Source organism: Alligator mississippiensis, chromosome 1 (genome assembly GCF_030867095.1).
Source record: "Alligator mississippiensis isolate rAllMis1 chromosome 1, rAllMis1, whole genome shotgun sequence".
Classification (NCBI taxonomy): domain Eukaryota; kingdom Metazoa; phylum Chordata; order Crocodylia; family Alligatoridae; genus Alligator; species Alligator mississippiensis.
In genome coordinates, this window is record NC_081824.1 from 201,680,536 (window position 1) to 201,702,559 (window position 22,024).

Below are 22,024 nucleotides of genomic sequence, written 5' to 3' on the forward strand. Positions count from 1 at the left end.
TAAAAACAACAAATGGTGAAAGCTGAAACACTGCCTAATACCCACTCCCCTAACCCACAACTGGAAAGCAGTAAATAAAATGAAAGATGTAAAATGTCCTCTTTTAAATCTTCTGCCTCTCAAAAAACTGAGTCCTAGAAGTTTAGGGGCAACCCTCTTCCAAAGAACTGAGGCAGCCCTCTTGACAAAGTGACAGACCATCATTCTGCAGGGAAAGAAAAAAGATGTGGGGGTTTGCCCCATACTCCCAAACTCACTTTCCTAGCCTCCCCGTATAAAAGATTTTTCGAAGGGAGATTTCCCCAAGCCTTCTCTGAAAATACCTATACACTCAGTGTGGCTAAATATCCTTGTGCAGGGGTCTGGGTGGATGCATCGGCCATTGTCAAGTGAAGCACAGCTGAAGGGCAATTGGGAGAGAGAGATGGCAATTAGCCTGACATGTTCCAATGTATGCTAACCTGTACTTTCATGCTTTCCCCCTGTTACCAGATGCCCAAGCTCCACCCTCCCTGCAATGGAAAACTTACCACCAGCTGCACTTCTGCCTCTGGCTCCTGTTCCAGATGTTGCAGCTTATGGGGCAGGGAAGGGGGCTGAGGAGGGTGTGGTGGAGGTAAGGGGCAGGGGAAGCAGACCCACAGTGGGTGGTGGTACCATCACCACTGTGATAACGTGTCCAGTAGGGGTGAAGGTTGTACAGCAAAGAGGCACAAGAATGGGGTGAGGGGGATGGCAGTGGAGAATGGGGGGATGGTGATAGTCAGGCCTCCTTGCTGGACCTGAGCTCCTTGGTCACCTGGAATCCATGGCTTGGGTGGGTGGCTGGATGCCCTCTGGGTTGGGTCGGTGTGTGTATGCTTCTCGGTTGTTTGACCCAAAACTGCTGCTCTGTGTTTCTCAAAGAATTCCCAGTGAACTTTGGGAGTAGGGGGGTATTAAAGTACAATGAGGTGTTAAATGCTGAGAGCAGAAGACAGCCAACAGGGCCACAGATGACCTTCCCTGTTGTTGCAAAGACCCCTCGATGCCTGGCATAGCTGTTAAGGGCAAAAGAAAGCACTCCCAGTTAACTATGTTAGGCATCCAAGCAATTATGAATTCCTTGCAAGAATCAGGGCCAGATTGTGGGCTGAAATAGCCACTGGGGAGCCAGGGGCAGCATGGCCAGGGCCATGCTGGACAAGGAGGGATGTCCATGCAGATGGCGGGCACTTCCCGGGGCTGTTTGGTACCTGCAGTGCTGGGACCAGGCAACCGCAATTTACTTTTTACCGGGCAATGAAACTGCTCCCGGGTGCCTAAGTAAGGTGCCCAAGTTGTTTTATATTCTTTGTATTAAGAAGGGGTGGATTATGGGCCAACAGTGCCACTGGCAATCAGGGTTACCCCTCGGGAGCCAGAGGCAGTATGGCCCAAGTAGGCACCCTGGCCAGGGCAATGCTGGGTGGGTGGGGGTGTCTGTGCAGGCAGTGGCTCATTCCCGGGGTGGGGGGGAGGACGGGCAGGTCCTTCCCCCATGCAGCAGCACAGCAGTTTAAAAATACGTGTTAAAAAGTAATGAAATTAGTGAAATGATACTTAATTAAATGTATTAAATTAATGAAATCACAACAGTTTTGGTCAGCTGTACATGTCAGCGATCTGTGAGCTAGACATCACCAACTGGCCTGTAGCAGGGATTAGCAGTTTGGCGGTGTCCCCTGCTGTAATTCAGCACCAGAGAGATCAGCAGGTTGGATTGATATGAGGCAGCTCCTGCAGTAATTTACTGTGAATAGTGCACTGAGATTTATTCAATTTAAGAGCTGCAATTACACAGTGACAGAACAAATTAAAACTCACCTTGTCAAGTTTGGGGGCATAGAATAAACCCATTTAGTTTAGTGAGGACTAAGCCCCTATCACGTGTACAAGCACCCTTGTATTCTATTTTCTCTCTGCTTCTTATACTCTGCTTTCTGCACATTCTTTCGCAGCATCTGATTAAGTGAACTTGGGTGCACAAAAGCTTGTGCTCTCTCTATATATATCTAATTTAGTTAGTCTATAAAGATGCATATCTACCCTGCCTTCCAAATAGACCAATGTCAGATAAGGACTTCCCGGAGTGGAGAAAGTGCTCCAATAAAGTGTGGAATCACATGTCTAGGCTGACTATCTTTTATGGGTTGGTGCAGTGAGATCTTAGGGCCAACTCTATGGACTTAGGTATGTGGTACATATCCATGAGGATCATGTAGGGGCAGGGAGAGTTTAAGATGCTTTAAATGCTCTTCACATGTATTGCTTTATGGGGACGATGTGTGCTTTACCAGATGCTCTATACAACTTAGAACAGCATCCACAGCAACTATAACTTGTATTAATTGCCCACCATCCAAAGCAACTGCTCTGGGAAGTGGGGATCATCAGAATGCATATTGCTTTCTCAGGTGCTGGGATGGAAGATACATAGGAACACAGAAAGCAGCTTCCCCCATCTAAAAGTTTCTCCAATGAAGCAGAGTTCCCAGGCCACTTAATTACTGTTAGCTTAATGTTGTGCCAGTGGAGCATCTGGAAAGGGGCCAAAGATCTTGTCCTAAATGTCTTTGAAGTGTTCTCATGTAAAGGTCAAAAGGCCCAACCTTTATCTAGACCCAATCCTAGATAAACTACATTATCTAGGATATCAAATAGATAATGTTGATCCTTCCAAAACATCTGAAATATCCTGTGATCTAATCTTGAAAGGGAAAATAATGGGTCTTGTAATAATATATGACGAAGTCAAGTAACACCAGGACTCTCATGACTATGAATAATAATTTCTCTACCGCTTATCAAGAGCAGTCATTGATCAGGAAGTCATCAAAATAAGGTTGATCACACATTACAAGTCATTAATAACTCTTCAAAACAACTGTACTGTCCTGAATACACACAGCACATGGACCAACTTTAAGCAATAGGCTTTGAAATGGAATCAGGTATATCAATTGTATTTGAAGACTAATGTTTTAGCTAAGTTTCTTGTAAATGTCCATAAAGCTCAAATTCAGACAATGTCACCACTCTTTTGATTTGAAATGTGTGTATTTTACAAACTGTCCAGTCCAGGGCAGCTCTTATCTTTCCCAGTTACATCTTTGTTAAAGAACAGGATGGATCAAATCCCATCTCTGGTTTTAATTATTTTGTTTTTGCATTTGCAGTGTCACAGGAATATCAAGGACATGGAGGTTGGAGGCATAGTGATACAGTGGTCACAAACAGGGAGGCCAGAGCTGAAGGGCCAAGGCAGAGGGAGCAGACAGGAATAAGATAGAGGATGCAGGCTGAGAAAAGGTTCAGGCAGGAACAAGCCAAAGATCATGGAACAGACTAGGAATCAGGAGCACTGGGGCTAGACAGAGGGGAAGCTCTATCTAGGTTGATGCAAGTCCTCAATGTACTGCAATGGACTGCTTACATACAGTAGTCAACCAAGCACTGGTGGCCAGCTGAGGGCACTCAGGCAGCCAGCAGGCAGTTCCATCCAGGCTATCAGACATACTCCTGACATGTAGTTTTAAAGTATTTATCATTTTATTATAGAAAGGATTACTAATTAAAATATGTTGATAAATACAGAATTTATACTCTGTAACCTTTATGCTTTATATAACTTTATTCTCCTTTTTTGCTAAGCAGGATGATATCCTGTACACCTGTACATTTATTTGAGTAATTGACTTAAAGACATGAATTTATATTTTTAATTTTTACTATTTTTATTGAGTTAGAAAATGGTGAATCATCCATTTATTCTTCATCAGAAAATTAAAGTTTTACTCAGTATTTGTGCCAAGTTTTATTTTGATGGAGATTAAAATCAAATGAAACACACAAAAGCATTATTCTGAAATAGATTTTTTTACTAGTTAAGTAAAGCTACCCTAAATGTTTTGGATAAAAGAAATACATGTTTGGTACATAAAAATAAATTTTGGTTGATTACGCAATGAACTTATTACCTGTAATGAGGGAACTGAACTAGTTGTTTCTAGATTTCATGGCCTTCAAGATTTTACAGCTAGTGAATCTCATCCTTTTACATCTAATTTATGTAGTTTGGAAGAGGAAAGCAAGCCCTCCTGCTTTTCAAGCTCCTCATTGTTTTCTCATCTTTGAATTAATTAATCACTAAGCTGAGCTAATTGTATATACTGATAAGAAGAGAACAGTCTCTCTGTGATTACAAAAGAGACTATCATCAAAAGCTGGTTTCGTTTTGTTTCTAGGTGCTTAAGTGGTGAATTTAATCATTCCAGTGGTTTGGCTTTCTTCAAAATGTTGGCAGCAAACGTACATTGAATAATACCATTTTTTATTTAAATTATTTGCATAGACTCAGTCCTTCACACAGGTTTTAAGAATTAAGCAAGTTTATTTTTCCAAAGGAAAATGCATTTTATTTAAATAAAAATCTACTTTAATTAAAAACAAAACCTTTTTTTTTCACCTAAATAAATAATATCCTGTCTGATAAGCAATCTTCAGAATTCATCTGCTCAGCTCCCTTGACTGGAATCTGGAACTGTCAGTAGCTTAAAACAAATACTTTTTGACAGAGTTTGTTTTATGCACTCTTAGGGTTTAGCAGCCATTGATTTGGTTTTTTGGCCCTGTGTTTAGGCACATAAGCTTTTTTTTTTGGATCTTGCTCCTGGTTCCCTGATAAGAAGTGGGATTAAGACACACTCTTTTTTCCTGCCTTCCCTATTTACACTGTGGGGAATTATGCAATTATGCGCCTGTGCAGTTTTGCACATAAAAGGCATGACTGCATAATTGCATAATTTTTCATAATTTAACCAGGGTGGCCTCCATCTCTGCAGGGCTCCTGGTGCTCTAGCTGGGAGTTCCATGTGGAGGCATTGAGCGTGGTGGTGCACAACTGGACAGCTGGTGAGTGGGAAGGGGAGCTCTTGCCTGCAGAAGGAGCAGGGTTGGGGGGTGGTTTGTGGATAGGTGGAGGGCCCCCTGCCACATGCCCCTCCATCCCCATGGTGCACAACCCCTGCTGCCAGTGGCAGCAGCAGCAGGCCCTTAAGGCACCCATGGCTGTGGTATGCAGAGCCTCCTGGCAGCACATGTCTTCCAGGTGACTCCTGGGTGCTGCATATGGTGGCATGGAGCTGGCCTGGCTGGCCCGCTGGCACACACCTTCAATCCAGACCAGGTGTGCTTCATGCCAGCATGTGGGGCTTGCAGCACTGCAGGTGGGAGCTGCATACCATCGAGCCAAGCCAGCTAGCTCTATGCTTCTTCATGGGGCTTCCAGCACACTAGTGGGGTGCCACATGTGGAAGCATGGAGTCTGCCTGGCCCAATGGCATGCAACTCCATGGCTCCATATGTGGCTTCCCACTGGAGTGCTGGAAGCCTCACATGGAGTCACAGAGCCCACTTGGCCCAATGGCTCATGGCTTTTGGTCCAGGAGCTATCGGGTTGGGCCAGTTCTGTGCCTCCACATGGGACTTCCAGCATTCCTGCGAGAAACTGAATGTGGAGGCATGGAGCCTGCCTAGCCTGATGGCATGTGGCTCCTGCTTGCAGTGCTGCAAGCCCCATGTGCTGGCATGGATCCAGCCCGGTCTGGTTCAGAGGTGTTTGCCAGAGGGCCAGGCCAGGCCGGCTCCATGCTGCCACATGCAGCCCCTGGGACTCAGCACGTAATTTTGAATTTTTCTGTGCCTGATTCCCTGGGGTGTACCTATTGGCTAGTTGAAGGGGCTTTTTGAAGTGTTGAAGCCTTACCTATCTGCAGCTTTTAAAGACAGGATCCTAGACTGCAAGTATAACATAACAATTCCCATGCCTTCAAGGATGTTCAGCAGGAGAACAGCTCGCATCAGTATAAAGAGTTTGCACAGATGCTGAACACAACCTACTCTTTATACATTACATAATGTCAGGAGTTTTATAAATTGATTAAACCACTTAATGTGCAAAATTTTAAGAATACTTAATGAGCTCAGTGAGAACCCTTGAGATCTGGAGTCCCACTGCATCCTACTGATGACAAATCAGAACACCAAGGAAAGCTGATTTAAGAGCATGAAAATGCCCCACAGTTGACTTCATTGGGACTCCACAGAATACACACCCTGCACTAGATGATCCAATTCAAGGATGATCAGAGTATACTGATGTAGTGCATGTATACATGTGGCTAGTTAAAGCATGCCCACAAAACATACGACATCAGTGTGCATTCAGTATGTGTATGTGGGTGCCCTTATTTCTAGCATGCCTCATAGTTATTGAGCTTGGCTTTCAAAAGGGGCTTGCTTAACAAGGAGAGGAGTGCTTTTGAGTGAAATCCCAGTGGAAGAATGGTCCCTATGACTGCTGGTTGCTCAGCTAATGTAAATTTGTGTAACTCCACTGATGTTATGACAACCGGTGAGGACTGAATTAATTAATCACTGAATTACAGAATTCATGTAATATGGATTCTGTAGCAGATATACAAATATATACCTATATATACAAATAAAGAAACATATTGCCTTATACTCATATATATCAGTGGTTCTCAGCCAGGGAGTGGGGTGCTGTGAGACCCTTTAAGGGGTGCCACAGAGCCATTTCTGTCGCTGTGTTTAGGTGAAGCTTTACCGCAAGTCTATGTTTCCAAGAGGGCAAGCTGAGTGGATTGGGAAGGAGCTGCAGTAGGAGTCCTTCCACAGTCCTTCCTGGTCTATCCAATACCTTCCCACCTGGAAACAGGTATGGGGGACAGTTCTTCCTGGCCATAGCTGGGTGATGAGGACATGAGCTGCAGGTGCTGATCATGTGGAGGGCACTGGAACAGAGGCAGCAAGTGGTGGGGGGTGCTGGAATGATTGCAAAAGATAGAGAAGTCTCTGCACTCAGCACAGGCTCACCCAGGCTCACTTTGGCAGAGCAAATGGGCTGAGCTGGGCCAGAGGCAACCTGGCTCCCCCTCCCCCCTGCTGTGGGGTAACAGACCCTGTTAACCTTTTCACAGGGACAGCCAAATTAAAGTGGTTACAGCTGGGATCTACTTGCAGATCCTGGCCCCTGTGAGAGGGTTAACAGGAGGCTGAGCAAGGCTGATGAGAGAAATCTGTCCCGGGTCCACAGCGTAAGCCTCCAGCCCCTGGGTGAACCCACGCTGTGGCAAGTAAGACTGCCTGGCCTCCCACTCCTCTTCTCTTGCTCTTGCCACAAGCAATTCCCCCTTCCTGACACCTCCAGCACTTGTCCAGGACACAACACTAATGAGGGATGTTGTTGGAACAGTGGTCCCAGCAGGGCGTGCTACCAAGTTCAGCAAAGTTATGGAAGGTGCCTTGGGTCTAAAATAAGGTGAGAACCACTGATATGTTCATATAATATGTATTCACTTACGTACCTGTATTGTAGATCCTTTGTTGGGGGAAAAATCTCCCATACCTACATTATCTCCTTGGTGTATTGTTAACAAGCAAGCTTCATTATTGAGTTCATCACAAAGAAAGGCTAAGAAAAATGAAATTACTCACGTTTGTCTTTTCCAATTTGCAAATGCACAGCAATGGCTAGGATAGGTGAGATTTGCCTCAATCAATGCAACAAACTTCTCCAAGGCAGGGAGCTTTTTTAAATTGTATGTAGACCTTGCTCTTAGCTTCTTTATATTTTCTAATCCATGGCTGGGCAGGAAACTGATTCTTGTCCTTGAAATATCCCTTTAAGAAGATATATAATAATCTCAGTGCAAAGCAAATTCACTGTACGCGCCTTGATTTAGAGACATTTTCGACTCCTCTGAATGTCTTGAGAGACTAGAAAGAAGCTGTCTGAATATACATATTGAAAACAGGATCAAGGGATAAGTTTGTAGTCTCTCATTTCTTAAATCTGACATTTGCATTGGAAAGAGTCTAAAATCACTGACATGGAACAAAATGAGAGATGACTTGGACAGGTAAGAAATGTCAGTCATGGCCTGGCCTTAGAACAGAGAAGTCATGCTTAACAAATATGATTAATTTTCCTTGAGAGGGTGACTGAGAGTTAAAAGGTTGAAACTATAGACTGGCTACCCAGGCTTCAAGAGGATTTGCAACATGGCTCTGTATTAAAGAAAACAAAGAAAGAACAAAAAGTCCTGCTTATAACATTAGCAAGTGACTATCGATGGTGAAAATCTAAACTGGATAAAAAATTGCCTTAGTAACCAAAGTTGAAACGTAGGAATAAATGGATATAAATCAGAGGGAGGAAAATGGCAAGAAAAGAAACTCAGACTGGTGTTTGGACCAATCTTGTTTCAATTATATATCAATGGATGAAGGAAAGAACGAACATCAAAGTGTGCATAGCTGCAGATGATGCAAAACTGACTGAGTTTCATAGATTTCATAGACAGTTTGTCAAAGCCAAAGAAGAGAAAGACAGTCCAAAAGGACCTGGATAAATACCACAGGAGACTTGAGCTAATATTCATTAGAGACAACTATCAAGTAGTATATCTTGATTTAAAAGAAAAGAGTAACAATTTGCTGTACAAGTAAAGGTAACAGTTATTAGCACTTTAAAATCGCTAGCTCGAGGTGAGGCAGAATTTAAGAAATAACAAAACAGATGCAATAATCAATGAAGAACATTGTACGCAGGGCTGGTGAATTCCCACCTGAAGTATTGTTATATACCTGCTGAACAGGAGCAATACTGAGGAACAGTTAAAAATGGAGAAAGCCACAAGTTGGCCAGTGTAGGTGCACATAGTAGTTACAGTTGTGAGGAAAATTAGTTTTTGCATTTTCCAGAAAAAATAGGTTTAATATTTGCCAAAAAAAAAAAAAAAAAAAAATTAAGGGGTGATAGAGATGATAAACCTTAAATTGCTAGGAGTGAAAAATAACAAAATATTTCCAAAGGATAACAGATTCAAAAGCAAAAGAGCACAGACTTAAGAAAGGGACAAAATTATAGACATTTATTTATGTGGAAAACTGTGCAGAATGGACTATCAAAGGCAGCAATGGAGGCTGAAATAACAAATGTATTAAAAAGAAAATTAAATTGGCACTTAACAGAAAAAATATTCTGATGTGAAAAATAAGCTGTGACTTGTGCTGCACAGCGGGAAGGGGGCAGAAAAGGAAAGTGAACCTTCCCCAATCAGCAAAGAATAGCAGAGGATCTCTTTGTAGTGCTCCAGTGTAAGTTGCTATCCAGTGTTGGATACAAAACTGCTCTACTCTCTATTATGTGTAGTTAAACAAAATGACTTGTCCTAATAAAATAGATGGACTAATTGAATGTGGAAGCATAATTTTTTCCATCCCTCAAAACAGATGGTTTCCATTTCCTCAATACCTTACTTACACTCTGGCAATATTATGTTTGACCTAAACAACACAATATATATGAGCAACTTTTACTGTGACATCCAAGTAATGAGGTATGGTGGCTACCAGCTGCTGAGGATATCGGTTTCAGCATTGCCTAATAGTTTCAAACAATCAATGAGTACAATGGACATTCGGAGTTGAGTTTTCTAAGAAAGCTGTACATGCACCTGGAAAAATTCATGTACAGAAACATCTGCTTTTAATCTCAGAACCAGCAGTCTGCATGAATCCACCAGACAACTGCACACACAACTACTTTTGCTCAAGTAGTTACCTAAGATGTGCGAGTGACCCTAATTTTTTGGTGGCAATGGTGGGTATGCATGTATTCCTGTGCCTATGTTGCTTCCATGGCTGAAAATGTAAAGCTAGACTCATAAAGGGGTTAGGCTGTCATGACACTGCATTTCAGCAACATTCTGGGGATAACTTGCCACAGCTAGTGACCAGTGAAAGCTAGCAAAGAGGCAGCAAACAGGGGCATTTAATAAATGGGAGTGCCTTGGTGAAGAAGGAGTGCTTGAGAGATTTCCTATTCCCAACTTCAAAATACCCTGTTACCTAGTGGTAAGGATATTCACCTGGGCTGGGTGGAAAAAAGATTTACATTCAAATTCTTTAAAACAGAAGAGAAATTTGGCCTGTCTCTCACACATCCTGGGTGACTACTCTAACCATTGGTCTCTGGAATAAAAAGAGCCACCTCCTCTTTCTGCACTATTTTGTGTAGGATCCAATGCTCTGAGAAAACCTAGTATGCTATGTCTTGAAGGCAAAGTAGTCAGGAAAGCTCACAGTGGTGAATCCTGCTGCGGCTTAGGTACAGGCCAGATGCTGAACTGGTCAGCTCTCTCAGGAATAAGTGGCAGGTCTTTGGGGTTTCTGAAGCTTGGATTTTAGGTATCTGAAGTGATAATTAGGTGGCAGTTAGAAATGTAAAACTTTCCCTGGATCCATCCCTTAGTCCATAGAATAGTTTCTATTTAGGATTCCTATTAGAAATATAATTTACTGATCAACAGGTTACCTCTAGTTAAATCCAGATGCTGTAGCTTTCACAGCATAATTATGAATTTATAAACTTCACAAGGCTTCCTAGTCTCAAACAAGGGTAGAAAAAAAAATTTGGCTTGTTAACTAGAAAAAGTTCATTGAACCCAGATAGTTGTTATCCTGAGTTGAAAGCAAGAGCTAAATATGAATAAGAATGCTGTCTAGTTTTACAAGTTACAAAAATGTTATAGTGTATCTAAAAATGAGATCCTTAACACTTAAGCATCTTTGTGGATGCAAGTAAGATCTTTTAAAGAACTTTCTAGTTTTTGTGGTTGTTAATGCATATAAACATAAGCAAGTTAGAGGCAGTTGCTTCCTGTAGTAACAATGTATTTGTTTAAATGATCCATATCTCAGAGACAGTAAATGATATGCAACTACATGCTCCCTTGACAACCAATCCTGACAAAACACCGGTGACTCAATTAGTTAGTCCACCGAGTCATCAAAGTGCAGACTTTCTTGAGATTCTGTTCTCTAGATCAGAATCATCAGTGAAAAATTAGAAAAACCTTATTAGATTAAAATACCAAAATAAAGAAGAAAACAACATGGAAATGAAAACCTTCAGCAGTCCCTCAATATGAGAATGACAGTCTTCCAATACAAGGTAGTCATTGGTGAGTCTGTGGGTGACTTAGAAGGCCCATCTCAGTGTTCAACTGCAGACACATCAGGTGGAAGAAGTAGATCCTGGTGATGTCAGGTCTCAGATCTTACCCTTTGTTTCTCTTGTCTGTCTGCCTTTACAGTGAAATGAATTTGCTCCAAATGACTGATGCCTTGTTGTACATCACAGTGCCACTGGGGACATTTCAGTGTTTGAGTCTCCCAGGTATTGATGTTACTATCGCATTTCTTTCAGATTGGCCTTCAAGGTATCCTTGAATCTCTTCTTCTGCCCACCTCTAGAGCAGTGACCATTGGTAATTTGGGAGTCTAGGACCTGTTTGGGAGCTGATTGTTAGGCATCCTTTGTCCAATGCAGCTAGTACTGTATAAACATGGCTTCAATGCTTGTGGTGTTTGCTTGAGCCAGAACTTTAGCATTTGCTTTGCTGTTGTTCCAGTTGATATGGAGGATGTTCTGAAGACATAATTGATGGCAAGGTTCCAAAGCTTTTAGGTGTTTCTCATAGTCCATGTTTCACACCCATATAAGAGGATAAGAATGGCAACAGCTTAGTAGATGAGAAGCTTGGTTTGGGGCCTGATGCCATAATCACAAGACACAATTTCAGAGATGTCCAAAGGCAGAAATTCAGGTGTTGAATACTGCTGTCTGTGTTTAGTTTTGGGGAAAGGTGGCCACCAAGTAGGGGAAATGTTCAACATTCTTCAAGGATTTCCCCCTAATTATACATTATGGAGGAGCAGCTGATTGGTTTGGGGGGGAGGGTTGGTAAAGTATCTTAGTTTTTGTGAAATTGACAGTGAGTGGTTCGCAGGTGTTAAGTCAGTTGCATTTAAATGGCTAGCTATAGAGTGGATAGCTATGGTGGTGCTTTCTGTGAGAGCCCAGAGGGCACTCACCAGGGGTGTATCCCCAGCCAGGAATGCAAAAAACCCCACGCAATCACGTCGACCCTGCGGCAGGAACACCTGACCTGCACCAGCACAGCTTTACCTCCACACCAGATGAAGTGGGTCAGGGCTAATTGGTGGCACGGACTATATCTGGAGGCCGGGGGTGGACCCAGAGGAGGGCCACAGGAGCCGGGGCAAGGAGCCACAGAAGGAGAGGCAGGGGCAAGCTGCCAGGTGGAGGCAGAAGAAGTGGCGACACCATCATCGCAGGAGTGAAGCGGAGGGTGGAAGAAGCAGGGCACTGGAGGGGAATCCGGGGATAGCTCTGGGAGCGGCAGAGGTGGCAGATCTGCCTGAATCTACCCGCTGTGGTGTTCCTTTTGGTTCTTTGTGGGTTTTTTTCTCTTTCTTCCACCTCTGGTTGAGGAGTCCAGATGAAAGATGGGTGCCTGCCCAAGGGAAGAGGAGCAGGGACTCACCTTCAGCTACCTTCATAATTGAAGAGAGGCAGGCAAGACCCCGAGCCGCGAAGACTGCGTCTGCCTGGCTGATGATGTCTGAGGGAATCCCCTGCCATGGGAGCAGCACTTGCCAGTAATTAAGCCCCTGCTGCGCAGTTTGAAGGTACTAGGGAAGAGAGCCGGGTGGGGAGAGTTGATCAGAGAAGAATCCAGGGTAACGAACCCAGGCGAGTGAGCACCTAACTGGGAAGACCCCTGAGGCCAAGAAGGCCAAAGGTCTAGGACTCTTTTTTACTGTAAAATATTAAAAAAATAAATAAATAAAGGAGAAGAAGGAATCAGAAAGTTGACTCCGAGCTGTTCCTTTCTACACTCCCAGAGTCGGGCCCCTTTCGGGTGAGGGGCAGCCCCTTTGATTGAGTTGGGCAGGAGACAGGCAGTCACCACCTCCCTTTTTCAAGATCTTTTATATCATCAAAGTCATGGCAGGCGGAAAAAGAAGGGGCATTGAATCCCTTTCAGCTCAGCCATAGGGGCACAGCCACTATAGGGGCTGGTGAATGTCAGCCTGATGTTGGGGTGTTCACCCTTACATGGTGATGGCCCAACAACTTGGTGCATTGGCCAGGAATACTGACGATGACCTAGAAGAAGCAGAGAGGACGGAGGTCCCCATGGGGGCAGCTGTGGCGGGCGTGGACCCGGTTCAGCAAACACCACACCTAATGGGGCAGGTCCTCCAACAGCAACAGCAACAGCAACAATCTGCAAAGCAGCTGGCCTTGGAGGAGAACTGGATTCAGCAGCAGGCATAGCAACAGCGAAATGCCATAGAGTTAAGGATTCCGAAGATGACCATTCATGATGACCCCAAAGTGTTCCTGGAGAGCTTCAAATGGGCGGCCCTGGCCACAGGGCTTGAAAGGTCTTGATGGGCAGGGAACCTTGGGGTTTTGTTGATTGGGAAGGCTCAGGCAGCCTATGGGTCTATGCCCAGGGAAGAAGCTAGGGACTATGATAAGGTCAAAAAGGAAATTCTATATAGGCTCAATATTAACTTGGAGGTGTACTGCCAAGCATTTAGGGCCCAGAAACCATGGGAAACAAAAGAACTGAGAGCCCTGTTACAGCAGTTGCCTGACCTGGCATCTAAATGGCTGAGACCCCTGGAAAACTCGAAGAGTGAGATCTGTGATAAGATCCTGCTAGAGCAGTTTCTCTATGATTTGGATTAGGAAACCTAGCGGTGGGACCGTTGCCATCAGCCAGAATCATCCACTGAAGCACTGTAGCTGGCAGAGAATTTTTGGAGTGCCGGGGGGGAAAGGATCCCAGAACGAAGCTCCTGAATGACAGGTCCCTCAAGACCTCACGATCCCACGAGGTCCACGAGCCAAGGACCCCAGGAAAGCAGGAGGCCTGAGGATAGTGGGGTGGTCTGCTTCTGGTGTGGAAGATCAGGACACATGGCCCGGGACTGTGTCTCCCCATTGTGGGGCCCCATGCGGGCAACTCACTCACCCTTTCCAGAGCTGAATGAGTCTCCAGGCCAAGATGGCTCCTCCGGAGTCAATATCATGGACTGTAGTGTTGGAAAGAGCTCACTGGACGGCCCCGGATCTCATCCTATGATCAACACTTGGGTTGGAGGTAAAAGGTTGGAGGTGATCATTGATACTGGTTGCTGCCACATGTTCATTCAAAGTAAACTAGCCCCCTCCATGTATATACAGAAAGCTACCCCAGTAAAGGTAACCTGTATGCATGGGCATAGCACCTTTTATCCCTGGTGGATTTACCGAGTCACAGTGTTCGGGACTACATGAGAAATGCCCCATGATCCTGGGCTGGGACTGGCGTGAGACCTATGAAGTGCTCAGAGTTGCAAAGAGTGGAGGCATGGGAGAGGTCGGCCTGGCTGGAGACCAGGGACCTCGACCTCGAACAGCTGACAAGCAGTCAAGCTTTCCAAAAGGCCCAAGAAGAGGGGGAGTTCTGGGCAATATGGGAAATGGAACTGGTGAAGGTGGAGGACGAGGTGGTGGATCCGGCTTGCTACGCTCGCACGCCCCAATTTGAGGTTAGGAATGGTTTATTATATCAGGTAAAGTCAAGCCCTTTGGGGGGGGCAGAGGTGGTGCAACTATTGATTCCCACCCAGTTTAGGTTTCCTGTCTTGAATCTAGCCCACGGGAATCCGCTGTGGGGGGTTACATGGGGCACCAGAAGACTGAAGCCAGATTAACAAGGTGGTGCTTCTGGGCTGGGATGTACAACTAGGTCAAAAAATTTTGCTGTGCTTGCCCAGCATGCCAAATGGTGAGTGGGAACTGGCCCGCGTGGGCACTGTTACAGCCCATGCCAATAATCGAGGTTCCCTTTTCGCGTATTGCACTGGATATCACGGGGCCCCTCTCGAAGAGTTCAGCTGGCCACCAATTCCTGCTGGTTATCATGGACTATGCAACTAGGTTCCCCAAAGCAGTCCCAATGCAGTCAGTCATGGGGCCCCGGGTGGTGGAGGAGTTGATGAAGTGGATTGACAATGAAATGTCATGCACGGCCTTTACAGAATGCTGCAGATTAAACACCTTCACACCACGGTCTGCCACCTGCAGACTAATGCGGTGGTGGAAAGATTTAATCAAACCCTGAAGAATATGTTGAGGAGGTGCATGCAGGTAGAACCCTGCCAGTGGGACCTGATGATTCCCCTATTGTTATTTGTGGCACGAGAGGCACCCTAGTCATCGTTAGGATGTGCCCCGTTTGACCTAGTATATGGACACCGGTCTAGAAGCTTGTTAGATTTAGTCAAAGTAGGATGGGAGGCTAGGCAGGAGGGTGGATTAAACTCCTTCAAATATGTGGAGAACTTGCAGCAATGTCTACGAAGGGCAGGAGAACTGACCCACGATTACCTGAGGACCGTCCAGCAGTCCCAAAAGGCCGCATATGATAAGAAGACCCAAGAAAGGGGCTTGTGGGTAGGCCAAAAGATTTTGTTGTTGCTTCCCGACACCGAAAATAAACTTATGAAATGTTGGCAGGGACCCTTTGTGATAACCCAGCAAATGGATCCTGTAGATTATGAGGTCCTTAAGCCAGGATCTCGTACGGAGAAACAGATCTACCATGTTAACCTACTGAAAGAATGGAGGGAGCAGGAAGGTCTATTGATTGCCCCTTCCTCTCTGGAGGACGAGTTTGGCCTAGAGCTCAACCCTAGGATGGAGACCGAGGTCCTAGTTGTCCCTATGAGATCCCAACTCAATCCAGCACAACGGGGCCAGGCTGAGGCCCTCGTGAAAGTGTTCCGGGATGTTTTTAGTGAGAACCCTGTGTGTGTCCAGGGAATAACCCATTGCATAGTTATTCCCCTAGGACAAGTCATCAGGGAGAAATGGAGGAGGATTCCCCACTGTAAGCATGAGGCCATCCGCACCGAGTTAGCCAGAATGTTGAAATAGAGAACAATCCAGGAATCACGGAGCCCCTGGAGAAGCCCCACTGCAGTGGTTACCAAGCCCAATGGGTCTTTACAATTGTGTATTGACTTCAGGAAGGTGAATGCCATTTCCAGGTTTGACGCTTTCCCGATGCCACAGATCAGTTAGCTTCTCGAGAAGGTGGGCCAAGCCTGGTTCATTTCCACCCTTGATTTAGCAAAGGGGTATTGGCAGGTCCCATTGCAAGAAAAAGACAGGGAAAAAACAGCATATGGTACCCCATGGGGTTTGTATGAGTTCAGAAGAATGCCCTTTGGGCTGTATGGGGCAGTTGCCACTTTCCAACGGTTGGTTGATTGGGTAGTGGCCCCGCACCAACAATATGCGGCCATATATATAGATGATATTGTCATCTATACCCAAGGGTGGGAACAGCACCTCAGGGTGGTGAGGGCAGTACTGCAGGAACTATGCCAAATAGGCCTGACGGCCAACCTGAAGAAATCTGTCCTGGGCAAAGCGGAGACCAAATACTTAGGATTTTTACTGGGGTGAGGTCAAGTCTAGCCGTTGGCCAACAAAGTAAAGGCTCTACACCAGTTCAAGCCTCCACAAAACTGTAAGCAGCTGAGGGCCTTCCTGGGGTTAGCAGGATACTTGATCTGACAGGTGCTTCATACCCAAGTTTGAAGACACTACCACCCCCCTTACTGACCTGTTACAAGGAAAAAGGGGGGGTCACTCATTTGGAACACTGAGAGCACACTCGCCTTCAAACATACCAAAAAGGCTCTCTGCCATGAGGCGGTGCTAGATACCCCAAACTTTGACATTATAGACAGATGCTTCGGAGAGGGCATTGGGTGCCGTGCTGTCCCAGGAGATCAAAGGAGCCTCCCGTGCCATAGCCTATGCTAGCCAGAAATTAAATCCCTAAGAAAGAAGGTACACCACCATTGAACGTGAGTGCCTTGCCATAAAACAGGGCATTCAGTACTTCTGGTACTACCTACTGTGGCGGGAGTTCACCCTCATCACCGATCACGCACCCCTGAGGTGGCTGAAAATCAAGCAAACTGACAATGCCCACATTACCTGGTGGGCTCTAGCCTTATAGCCTTTTAGTTTTAAGATCATGAACGAGCCCGGAAAAACTAACATTCTGGCTGATTTCCTTTCAAGATGCCATGAGAAGGAAGATAGAATGGATTCTGGGGCAACGGATGTGGATCCAGTCATACTGAAACCCCAGGGTATAAGTACACCTAACAGCGAGTTAAGGGGGGAGGTATGTGAGAGCCCAGAGGGCACTCACCAGGGGTGTATCCCCGGCCAGGAACGTGAACCACCCCACACAATCACGTCGACCCTGTGGTGGGAATTCCCAATCTGCACCAGCACAGCTTTACCTTCATGCCAGGTGAAGTGGATCAGGGCTAATCGGTGGTGCGGACTATATCTGGAGGCTGGGGGCAGACCCAGAGGAGGGTCACAGGAGCCAGGGTGAGGAGCCACAGAAGGAGAGGCAGGGGCAAGCTGCTGGGTGGAGGCAGAAGAAGCAGTGACACCCTCACCGCAGGAGTGAAGCGGAGGGTGGAAGAAGCAGGGCACCGGAGGGGAATCCGGGGATAGCCCTGGGAATGGCAGAGGCGGCGGATCCACCTGAATCTACCTGCTATGGCATTCCTTTTGGTTCTTCATGGGGTTTTTTTCTCTTTTTTCCACCTCCGGTCGGGGATTCCGGGCGAAAGACAGGTGCCTGCCCCAGGGAAGAGGAGCAGGGACTCAACTCCAGCTACCTTCATAATTGAAGGGGAAGGCAAGACCCCAAGCTGCAAAGACGGCATCTGCCTGGCTGATGACGTCCGAGGGAATCCCCTGCCATGGGAGAACTAAGCCCCTGCTGTATGGTTTGAAGGTCCCGGGGAAGAGATCCAGGTGGGGAGGGTTGATCAGAGAAGAATCTGGGGCAACAACCCCAGGTGAGTTAGCACCTGACTAGGAAGACCCCTGAGGCTGAGAAGGCCAAAGGTCAAGGACTCTTTTTTCCTTTAAAATATATATATAAAAAAAAAAAATAAAGGAGAAGAAAGAATCAGAAAGTTGACTCCGAGCTGTTCCTTTCTATACTCCTGGAGTCAGGCCCTTTTGGGGTGCGGGGGTGTAGGCCCCTTTGATTGAGTTGGGCAGGAGACAGGCAGTCACCACCTCCCTTTTTCAAGATTGTTTATATCATCAAAGTCGTGGCAGGAGGGAAAAGAAGGGGTGTCAACTCCCCTCCAGCTCAGCCATAGGGGCACAGCCGCCATAGGGGCCAGTGAATGTCAGCAGGACATCGGAGTGTTTGCCCTTACACGGTGACGGCTCAACACTCTCCTTTACCTAGAAATTACGAGAGGACCACTTCACAGACTTAGTTGGTTTGTCAGAAGCCAATGAGGAATAATCTGTCTGGGCTGCCTTATACCTCTGCCCCCTCAAGTCACTTGGAGACTTATTAGGCACAACAAAATCTAATGAAAAGAAATAGTGTTGTCAGACAATAATCTTAGTTAAGTTTTAAAGAATTAGAAGAAGGGGTGGAGAGGAATAGAATAGGAGGACAGTGATTGGTTGACCCATGTTTCAATGAGAAGAGGATATTGAAATAGATGCTAACAACCTTCCGTGGCTAAATGTCTCCTTAAGGCTGGGGTTGCAAGGCAGGTTTCTGAGAGGCTCTAGTGAGAATTCCATCTAATAAAAGCTAGTGTTAGCCACTACAGACAAAAGATGTTTAATTGATTATACAACGAAAGAGCTGAAATAGGAAGCTAGGAAAACTCAGACTGGAAATATAATGCACATTTTTACAGGGTGGGTAATTAATCATTAGAATGAGTTGCCTAGGGATGTGGTCGGCACTCTATCACTTGAAGTCTTTAAATCAAGATTGAACGTCCTTCTGAAAGATGTGCTCTAATTCAGCCTGAAAATTCAGGCTTGGTGCAGAAATTATAGGGTGAAATTTCAGAGCCTATATTGGAACGCAGAGTAGTTCTAAAATGGTTCCTTCTGAGGGTAAAATCTATATACCTATGAACCTTGTATTTTTTCAATATCCTGAAATACAAAATACAAATATGTTAATTGACAACCTGATATTGGTTCAGCTTTAAAAAGGGTTGAACCACTTTGCCATTATGTCTAATAAAATACAGAAGTCTGCATCACAAATGTGATTTGTCCAACTCTGTTTTTCCCAGCAAAGTTGTTATTGTAGGTCAATCATTTCCCTAAATGAAAGCACATTTCTTGTGTACACTATGATGACAGATGAGTAGAAGACTTCTTTTTATGATCTCAGGATAAAAAGGCAATTTGCCATCTATAGAATGGTAGATACACTAGCAATGGAACAGAAAAATTCTGATACAAATAATTCACTGTTAGAGTTTGAACTATCAAATGAATCTGAACTATAGCCAAATCAATTTGATAAACTATCAGAATATGATTGTATCAGCTACAGCTTGCAAAGGCAATGCATTAACTTATCCAAGGCTCAGGCCTAGGAAAACAATACTTTATAAGAAATGATTTTCCCCATAGAAACATCAGTTATGTTGCTGATGAAAAGATGCTTCAGTAATAGGCTCTTTCAACAATGAACAGCACAGATGGGGTACACAGAAGAGTAACTAGTGTTGAAAATAGAAGAAAAAATTGTGAGGGGACTTATGACATGGTGCTTTACATTACATCTGTACTGAGTATCATAGCAAGGAGGAAGAGCCTGGAGAGTGGAGATATGAGGATGACAGAAGAACCCAGAGTTAGTTGGGTTTTTAAAGAAATCTCTTTTTTAGGCTTCCTAGCCACAACAGTCCTCAGTTCTGGGAAGGGCAGCTAATGCAAGGCAAAAAGAGCGCTCCCTATTACAGCTCTCAAGTGAGAGCTTTCCATAGTTGCAGTTCCCCTTATATTTACTTGAGTGAGTCAGGCTCATCTCTTGCCATATTAATGCATGCTGAATTTGAAACCCAGGGGTAGAGAGAAAAGTTCATGGAAAAAATAATCATGCCCCTTTCTGTTCCTGGTTACATGAGATTGTAAGTAGAAGCATAAGTGACCATTCACACCTCCAGGTAGCCTCAGACAAATGCTAATCCTGGGCCTTGGCAAATGGTGATAGAGATCTATGACAGCCTCCATGATTAAAGTATGAGGACAACAGCCCAGTGAAACTGCACAGAATGTAAGTTATGATTTCATCAGATGCAGCAGGTCCTCGTTGATACAATATACACTGTCCTAACTCTACTGATTTCAGTAGCTGTTTGAGAACCAGCAGTGCTTGAGGATCTGCCCACTTAGGTTTGGATTGTATCAAAGCAGCACAGAAAAATGAACAGTATCTTCTTTTGCAGAGAGTGTGTTTGAGTTACTATATGACAGAGGCTATAAAACAGTGGCTCTAACACTCACAAGCTCTGTATAAAAGTATAAAATCAGTCCCATATTTTACATCAGTCCCACATTCTTTAAAACCTTTGGACTTGACCACTTCTGCATTTCTGAGTGTTTGAAATTCAGGTTTCATAGTTTCACAGTAGCTAGGGTCAGGAGGGACCTGAACAGATCATCTAGCCTGACCCCCTGCCACAGGCAGGAATGAATGCTGGGTTCACAAGATCCCAGACAGGTGATCATCCAACCTCCTCTTGAATTTGCCCAACGTAGGAGTGAGGACCACTTCCCTGGGAAGTTGGTTCCAGATTTTGGCCACCCTAACTGTAAAATATTGCCTTCTGACATCTAACCTAAACCTATTCTCCATCAGCTTATTACCATTGTTCCTTGTCACCCCAGGTGTTGCTGGGGAGAAAAGGGCTCTGCCTATTTGCTGTTGATCTCCCCTGATGAGCTTGTAGGTTTGTATCCACATTTGAATTTTGCATACTTAGCCCACTTTGAATAGAGAATTACTAATGAGAAAAACAGCATATAATTCTTACTTACAAAACAACTGGCCCAATGGCTCCTTGAAAAACCTCGTTTGGTAATTTCTCCAGATTTTGATTATCACTAAGATTTCTGTAAAACATAACAACAGTGTTGATAAAGACAATCTGAGCTCAATAACCCTGCAACCGTTAATACCACCTAATAATTGTTTTATAGAATGCCAACAATAAGAAGTTACAGTTCATCCAAGTAGGTTCCATTGAATGCATGGTTCTGGATTTCCCGAATTCCATTTTTATTTAACCATCTGCAACAGAAACAATTAAAAAAAATGATTAAGCAAGCCCATACACTCTTGCATTTGCATCCTAAATTCTGACTCAACAGCAAAAAGACTGGATGTTTTCAAATGAGTAATATATATAAATAAAGGCAGGGCAGAGTGGTGCCTTAGAGACCAACTTGCATGTGTTCAGGAAGGCATAAACTTGCATAGGAGACAGCCTATTTTGTCAGATACATACATGGTTATCTTTGGGTATCCCAGAAAACTATTGTAAGACATCAACCACTAGGGAATGGGGTTTGGTGAGTGTGGACGTAAGCACTGCAGTTATACTCTTATCTGACTCCAAAATCAAAGAACTTGTCTTAAACATGATGGACCAGGGTCTGCTGGTAAAACATGGCTAACTGCAGCAAAGTGAATGGGGCCACTCCAGATTCACACCAGAGTGAGAGCATGTGCTAATTATCACAAGAGAAAAATAGAATAGGAATGCCCACCGCTGGAAGGGGGTGGCGAGTGGCAACTGCCCACATGTGCCAAAGTGGCGCCTTTTCATAGTGGGTGCACCACCATGCTCAGGGCGTGCGCGTGCACCTGTATATACTATTTACGTGTCACCAGTGACACCAAGTGGTAAAAGAGTTCCTTGAATAGTCTCAATTGCTTCCAGACATTGTGAAAGTCCCTACTGATTCAATGCTGAAAGGTGGAAGTGAACAACTTTTGAGATGGAGAAACACCTAGGGAATGGAAAAGGGGACTTTGCATTTGAGTACCAGTCTGGGGCAGGTGATGGTTTAACTCTGGCTTTGGCTTTGGGCCCTGGGCTGAAGTTGAAGCTAAACCACCACCTGCCCTGGGCTGGAATAGTTTGTTTGGTGGGGGAGGGGGCAAGTAGT

At 44.9% G+C, this 22,024-nt stretch overlaps 1 protein-coding gene across 2 annotated transcripts in view; it reads right to left on the bottom strand.

Annotated features, from left to right (window-relative positions):
• The window catches only part of FSHR (follicle stimulating hormone receptor), a 202,018-nt gene that overhangs the window by 34,431 nt on the left and 145,563 nt on the right, over positions 1–22,024 (bottom strand). For both annotated transcript variants that reach the window (XM_059719076.1, XM_006258373.4), the window contains exons 7-9: positions 21,075–21,143; positions 20,891–20,965; positions 7,540–7,725 (exon numbers count right to left, since the gene is read on the bottom strand). In XM_059719076.1, the coding sequence (XP_059575059.1) occupies positions 7,540–7,725; positions 20,891–20,965; positions 21,075–21,143 (330 nt within the window). The remainder of the gene's footprint in view (positions 1–7,539; positions 7,726–20,890; positions 20,966–21,074; positions 21,144–22,024) is intronic.